Source organism: Acanthopagrus latus, chromosome 20 (genome assembly GCF_904848185.1).
Source record: "Acanthopagrus latus isolate v.2019 chromosome 20, fAcaLat1.1, whole genome shotgun sequence".
In the NCBI taxonomy this organism is placed as follows: domain Eukaryota; kingdom Metazoa; phylum Chordata; class Actinopteri; order Spariformes; family Sparidae; genus Acanthopagrus; species Acanthopagrus latus.
Genome location: NC_051058.1, coordinates 13,909,529 through 13,916,565, shown reverse-complemented (window position 1 = coordinate 13,916,565; position 7,037 = coordinate 13,909,529). Strand labels below are relative to the sequence as shown.

The 7,037-nt window shown below is 44.7% G+C and overlaps 2 protein-coding genes across 3 annotated transcripts in view; one reads left to right on the top strand and one right to left on the bottom strand.

The window, feature by feature from the left end:
- The first annotated feature begins 23 nt into the window (after positions 1-23).
- LOC119009683 (endoplasmic reticulum protein SC65-like) lies at positions 24-3,618 on the top strand. Its single transcript, XM_037081172.1, has 7 exons — positions 24-1,210; positions 1,732-1,881; positions 2,037-2,208; positions 2,299-2,427; positions 2,533-2,678; positions 3,015-3,098; positions 3,299-3,618. The coding sequence occupies exons 1-7, from the start codon at positions 743-745 to the stop codon at positions 3,461-3,463; spliced, it is 1,314 nt and encodes a 437-aa protein (XP_036937067.1). The 5' UTR covers positions 24-742; the 3' UTR covers positions 3,464-3,618.
- A 489-nt stretch (positions 3,619-4,107) lies between these two features.
- The window catches only part of adam11 (ADAM metallopeptidase domain 11), a 28,577-nt gene continuing 25,647 nt past the window's right edge, over positions 4,108-7,037 (bottom strand). Inside the window, exon 26 of one of the 2 annotated variants that reach the window (XM_037081158.1) lies at positions 4,108-6,755. In XM_037081158.1, coding sequence (XP_036937053.1) covers positions 6,397-6,755 — 359 coding nt within the window. In that variant the 3' untranslated portion in view covers positions 4,108-6,396. The remainder of the gene's footprint in view (positions 6,756-7,037) is intronic. The other variant, XM_037081161.1, reaches the window with a different exon arrangement.

The window sequence follows — 7,037 nt, the reverse complement described above, 5'->3', positions numbered from 1 at the left end:
TCAAAACAAAACAGTGACCGCAGGGTGGGATTTTGTCTGTTGAATGGAAATAAATGTCTGCATTTGTTCCTCTAAATGATCCACTTCCGTTTTTATTCTGAAATGAAAACCTGCCATCGTCCCTCTGCCCTGCACCGCTGTATGCAGCTGCAGGCTTGCGGAGAGATCCGCCTCTCTGGATGTCTGGATCAGCCTCTCGGAGCCGTAAAGCGTCCTGAGAGGCCCCAAAGTTCCAGCGTTTTTCATTAATGCCGTGAAAAAGCAAAGCAGCGCTAACAAGGAGCGATTAAAAGCTCCGAGTGGATCAAAATACCTCATCCAGTCTGGCACGCAAAGCCCGTCTCCAATTACTGCCTCGAAAACACCGAGCATGTGATCAATTCATCCTAAAAATAAAAAAAACAGACCTTTTTACTTAGAACTGGGACTTTTTAAATGAATCTCATCACATTTAAGGGTGAAAACAAAATTGCATGAGTGAGAAATAAGCAGCACCAGAGCGAACAAACACACAAAATAAACCTCAGTGCGCTCATGCGGTCACTTTTACGCGCGCCTATTCTCGTACCTAATAAAGAAACGCGGCTGTATGAGTGTGACAGCTGTTGGAAACCCGAGACATTCCCCTCTGAAAGGCCCAATCCCAGAATTCCCACAGACCCCTGAGCGCTTCAGCAGACCACCGCAGTGACGGTGGAAAACAGAGGAAGGCTCGGACTAACATGTCGGATATTTTCTTATCATGGTTGCATTTCGCGCGCAAGGACACTCGCTGTTGTTGTTGCTGTCGGTTGGTTTGACCTTTATTCCCATGACAGGCGCTCAATATGAAAACTACAAGTTCAAAAACTTCCCCAAAGAGGAGCTCATGCCTCTCTCCGCCGCGTATGGACTCGCTCTGGACCGTTACGCGGCAGAGAACTGGACCGAATCCATCAGGTATTTGGATTTGAGTCTGCGTTTGCGCCGGCTCCTTACAGACAGCGTGAGGTTCTGCGTGCTGCGCTGTAGCGGCAGCAGACACGATGAGACGTCCTCTGAGGGGAGCCGGGAGCTGCGCGTCCGCTGGCACCTCCTGGCGAGCGCGTCCTGTCAGAGGAAGTGCAGGGCGCACTTCCCCGCGCTGCAGCTGCCTCCCCCCGGCAGGCTCATCCTGGAGGAGTTCAGCAGGAGAGCTCCCTACAGATATCTGCACTTTGCGCACGCCAGGGTGAGACTTGGATTCTTCATTAGTCAGGAGTGGAAAATGAGGAGTCAATCAACTCACGGTGCACGATGTTTATTGAGAAAATGGAGGCAGTGCTTTTGTTTTCGAAAATACCTGTTTGTGTCATCACAGACACAACTGGAGGAGCCTCTCCCAGCCGCGGTTACATATCAAGTCACCACAATCAACTTGTTCTAGCTGATACTGTACTAAAGGATGACCGATAAAAAATACGATGTTGATATTTTTATCTGATAAACACTTTTTTTTTTTGGTTGTTTGCCACATTTGGGGCAGTCTTGCAAACACTTGACAAAGACGTATTAGGGAGGATGGATGTTTTAAAGTTTAAAGCAACATTATGTAGAAATTGGCAAAGGCTATTGCGGGTACACCAGATTCAGTACGCGCCAACATTTTACATTCAATCCTCCAGTTGTGTCTTGGAGGCATCGGACATGAAATGAGAGACAACATCCCTCGTCAGAGGTCTCCCCGGGGTAATTCACTGTTTTTCCTCCCAGCTGAATGACCTGCAGAGGGCCGTCCCCTGTGCCTACACCTACCTCCAGAGGAACCCCGGGGACCAGGAGATGCAACAACTGATGGAGGACTACAAGAGCCAGTACGACCTGAGCGGCTACCTCACCGACCACGAGGAGCGTCCGTATGAAGTGAGGAGCTAGACTCGGCAAATCAAAAACACGGAAATACAGACAGCAGACACGTTTTGTATTTGTTTGGCGATGTATACAGACTGCAACGTCACAACTCTCCCCACCAGAATATTCCCTCGTTTCCTCTGATTGTATCAGTTGCTTCCTCCCAGGCCTCCTTCCTGAGAGGAGTGGAGCTCGTCACGTCGGGCGACTACAGCAGCAGTGTGGAGCACATGGAGGAGGCGCTGCGACTCTACCTGCAGGAGTTCGACCTCTGTCAGGCCGACTGTGAAGGCATCAGCCAGCTCTCACCAGACACCGACTTCTACACACTCATAGCAGGTTCCTACACAGTATTTATTAAATGTACTGCTACTTTTTTGTGACAGTCCTCATAAATAATTTCTGCACTTCTTTCTTTCCCCCCCACAGACGTCTACATGGACACATTACAGTGTCAGCTGAAGTGTGAGGAAAACCTGATGCCCAACGTTGGGGGACATTTCGTGGAGAAATTCGTGGCCACTATTTACCACTATCTCCAGTACGCCTATTATAAATGTACGTTTGTACTGTCAGCCGATTCTTATCTTTATATAACATCACCCTGTCTGAATCTGTTCTTTACCTCCCATCATCCGTGCGTCTGATCTTTCCTCCGACCAGCGAACGAGGGTCGCAGGGCCGTGCCCTGTGCGTACAGCTACTTCCTGTTCGAGCCTGAAGACCAGGTCATGAAGCAGAACCTGCTGTACTATGAAGCCTACAGCGAGCAGTGGGGCCTTCAGCCTGAACACTTCAGAGCCAGGACGGTGAGAGGAAGACTCAGACTCTCACACTGTAGATAGAGATATGACAGTACAAAAAAAGAAACAACTGCCAAAAGGCATTTCTTCCAAAAGATTCAGATAATTCAAGGATCTTCTTAACCTGGACACAAAACAAGCTAAACAACCAAAGGCAGACCAGTTGTGCCATCGTCACACTGCTACAGCCAGATAACAGCTGAAGTACAAAGTTAACTTGGTCTTCGTGAAGGTTTCATCAAAAATCACTGGCTGCACTGTGTCCGCTGAAGTCCACCCACCAGCCACTTGTTCTCAGCTGACAGATGATAAGTTTGTGATGTGCTCCGTCTGTTTGAACAGGAAGCTCTCAGACACTACAACCAGACCGCCACGCAGAGGCAGATGCTCACGTTTGCGAGGAAATACTTAGAGATGGACGACGCGGTGAGGTCAACGACGTTTTGAATTGTGTTTCGTTTGATTTTTCTTTGAGGAACTTTAAATCACAGTATCAACCGAAACCCTTTAAAATATTGTTTTCTTGTTCTACAGTAATAGTCATCTTGTAAATAGTAATGCATGTTTGAAAAACAACTGTGAAAGTCAACAAAAACTATTTCTGATCTTTTTTTTTTTTCTTTAAGGAGTTTCTCGGACAAGAGGAAGCCGCCCTTTTGGCCTCCGAGTCTCCAGATGTTGAGTTTGAGGGGATGGGAGACTACGAGGAGTCGATCTACGCCGACTGGAGGCAGCCGAAGGGGAAAGGAGACGCCGGGGAGTCAGATGTCACACGAGTTCCATTACAGTAGATGTGAATATGTTATTGGTGTGTTTGATTAGTCAGGATGCAGACAAAGAAGCGCAGGTTCTCTTCTGTCCTCACAGTTTGGTTTGTTTCCATCTACTCTTTTTTTTTCAGAAATAAAAGAAAGTTGATTAAAACAGTTTTTTTCCCCACACTTTTATCATCTTGAGTAAAAGAGTGCATATTAAAGTTAAAAACTTAGTGTTGCATTAGTAAAGATTCATAAGCTCTTTGTATTTACTGGCCTTTGCCATGTGGTTGTAGAGGCCTGTAGAATATTATTATAACTGGAGCTCTAAAAGTACGTTTAACACTTTGACAGCTGTGAATAACACTTCTGTATATCTGTGTAAACCCTTTGAGTACATTACATACATGTTGAGCTGTAAGGGTTGACAGAAGTGAAGTCTGTGCTCAGATCTCGTCCCGGTTCTCAGTGAACCCTGTGGGAACTGCAAATATTCAAAAAATATTTGCAAACCAAAGTAGGAAGAACCGAAAGCCAGTTCCACCGCTACAGGTTTGTTCACAGCCGATACTCACTCCACTGTTAAAAGACAATAAAGCGAGTCTGACGTACTCAGAAAAGAGGAGGGAGAACTTCATCTTAGTGTTTTTAAGACTGGATTTACACAACACAGACATCCAACACGGTCACTGGTATTCAGATATGTTTTAATATGTATTTTAATATACAGTAATATGAGTATTTACACAGAAAGCTGCTACTGGTTACCTTCTTGTCAGACTGAACGATGTTTAACTTGTGTACGAATGGTGCCAAACTCCTTTGATGAGTCCAACTACGACGTGTGATCGCAAACAGTGGCGGTAAACACAGTGTGACCTTTCAGCCCAGTCTGTCCTTGAGTGGTTTACACAGCGTGTACACAGAGTAAAGAGTTTTAAGCAGGATTAAAAGGATACAGTGACGTTTTAAGTTTAGTCTGGGGAAAAAAAGTTGAACGTCACCTGAATAAAGTTAGTATCTTGTCTTGACTGACGAGACTCGTTTTGGTCATGTAGGAATGTTTTCGTTGGTCAGCTTGCACTCAAAGTGTCACCGTATTCCTTTAATGCTGCTGCAGGTCGACTGGCAGTGGAAACGCGGATCATCTCTTCTGGCACTCGCGCAAATGCACAGTTTTCCTCGTCAGTGTCTGTCAAACGAAGCTCCTCGAGCAGTCCGTATATAATATCGACTACCAGGAGGACATCTTTAAAACCTGATTTGAGATTCTCTGACGTCCAGAGAGGATAAATATAGAGACCGACGCACATAAAAGCTGCAGAATTGGACTCTTGAGGGAAAACATGTTCGATCCTTCACCTCGTACACACTCGGCTAATTAGTTGAGTGTTTTTAAAAGTACATATTTATTGCTTATTCTGCTCAGTCAGAATTTAATTATCTGAAGCCATTTAGCGATGAAGCGTAAGTGACATCTAATTTGTATTTGCCATTTCTACCATTACCTCAGCTTGAACAGAAGCCAAATCATATTTGATGCATATCAGGGGTGTCAAGATGCACTGGTATCGACAATAAACATTATTTTTGACATTGTGTTAAAGGGGAATTTGGGTATTTTTTTACCTGGATCCTACATTAACATGTTTTGATGTGTAAATGATTCATACTTTTGTCAAAAGTCTGGGAAGTAGTCCAGTACACCGCTTCAGGCAGCCGCAACACGACCGCTATGACTGCAAACAGATCTCTCAGTTGTTTCCGTGACGTTCAAGACACTTAGAATAGCAACCTCAGCCTGTCAGTGGCAAAAGCAAACAGTTTAAATGCACCTAACTTTGACCATAGCAGTTGCCCCAAAGGATTACACTGCAATCGTGACAGACTTGCGGCAGCTGTCAGCTGACAAAGTCTACTGGATTGAATCAGAAATGTGTGTTGAGTGTGAATCATTTACACAGCAGAACATGTAAATATAGGGCCCAGGTTTAAAAATACCAGACTGTTCCTTTCATAATCTGCATACAATAATTAGCGAGCTCCTATTTCTTTCCATTTTGGCTTCGTGGCGTAAACACACCTTCATGTTCGCTGCCACCCTCTAAAAAAAACGGAGACACAGCAAACAGCTAGCTTCTACCAAAGTGTGCACAAAATCATGCTTGAAGGAGATGATGGACGAAAGCGAGACACTCTATAATAGCGTTACTATGAATTCTAGCAATAGTGAAAATCTGATATCGTGACAGCCTTAATGCTCGCATATCTAGAACTGAGGGCGGTCCCCTGTGTCACGTCTGATCTTGGAAATATCTGACCCTGGTCATAAATTTTGCAGCGTGAAAATCTCAAAGAGGCGTGTGTGCCCAACAGGAGTAGCTCAAATGTCCCTGAAACTGCAAAGACTCGAATCCTCTCTCTGCTAATTAAAACCTATTAAAACGAGCAGTTCTGAGGCCGAGAGAGGCGGGAAAAGTCGTCTCTCTTTAGACTTGTGCTTCAGTTCAGAGCGGCAGTGAGTCACTGCTGTCTACATGAGTCGACCCTATGATACACTATGTACATCAGCACCCATGTTCAGCATACTGGCACCTGCGTATGCGTATTAGTTGTATATGGATTACGTATCATACAGCGGGATAAAACATTTGGTGTGTGCATGTGCAACTGTCTATCCGCCCCCGAACTATACATTCGTACATTGATGCATATTATGTAGAAGCGCTGATTTACGACAGACTACTGCTTGATAATGGAAGGCAGCATTAGTATGGCTATTACTGTGGAATGTACAGGCCAGCCTAGCACAGAAAAATAACCCTCATCTAGACAGATAAAATATCAACATTCACTATTTTCTACACTTCTATTGCAGTTACACCACTAAACAAAGGTGGGTGTGTTTTTTTCCTTGAGGTTAAATATGTTAACAGAAGATTTCCCCCCACGAAAAAAAAACAAAACGTCTAGTCTGGGAGATGAACATGGCCTTCTTCCATGAAACCATTTAAGGGGCAAAGCATAATAACAGTCAGTATGGCAGAAGAACAGCTGGAAGGGAAAAAGAAAAAGAAGTTTGATCCCTGACAGCCTTTTGGATCTGTTGGAAACGCGTCCTCAGGGTTTCCACAGTAATTTGACGTTGCAGGAGGAGGAGAAGGAGGAGGAGGAGGACCACCAGTGAAATCAGAGAGGGAAACGGAAAAATAGGGTCTGAGGGCTCGGAAGTGGAAGACATCTTTGTTTTGTCTCCTCAGAGCGGACTGGACACAGTGTAAGGTAGACAGGAGGACAGCGCAGAGATACGACTCAAACTCCAGAAGATCTGGGGAAGAGAAAGGAGTGATGTGGAGAAGGAAGAGAAAGAAGAAGGGAAAAACATTGAGTTATCTGATATAAACCCACATGGCAGCCGAGATGAGGGCAGATGAGGGTAGCAGTGAACTATTATTTTCATTAAATATCAATTTTCTGTCCAAAACACAACAATTTTAAATCAACATCATTGTGAGACAAAGAAAATCTCTCATCTGGGAGCCTGGACCCATCAAAAGTTTGATATCTTTGCCTGAACAAAGACCTTTAAGTTGCTAAATGTAAGAACTGG

Coding starts and splice junctions, on each gene's coding strand:
- LOC119009683 (XM_037081172.1), top strand. CDS start 743: ATGGTTGCATTTCGCGCGCAAGGACACTCGCTGTTGTTGTTGCTGTCG. Junction 1,211..1,731: donor TGCACTTTGCGCACGCCAGG/GTGAGACTTGGA, acceptor TTTTCCTCCCAG/CTGAATGACCTGCAGAGGGC. Junction 2,428..2,532: donor CCAGTACGCCTATTATAAAT/GTACGTTTGTAC, acceptor TCCTCCGACCAG/CGAACGAGGGTCGCAGGGCC.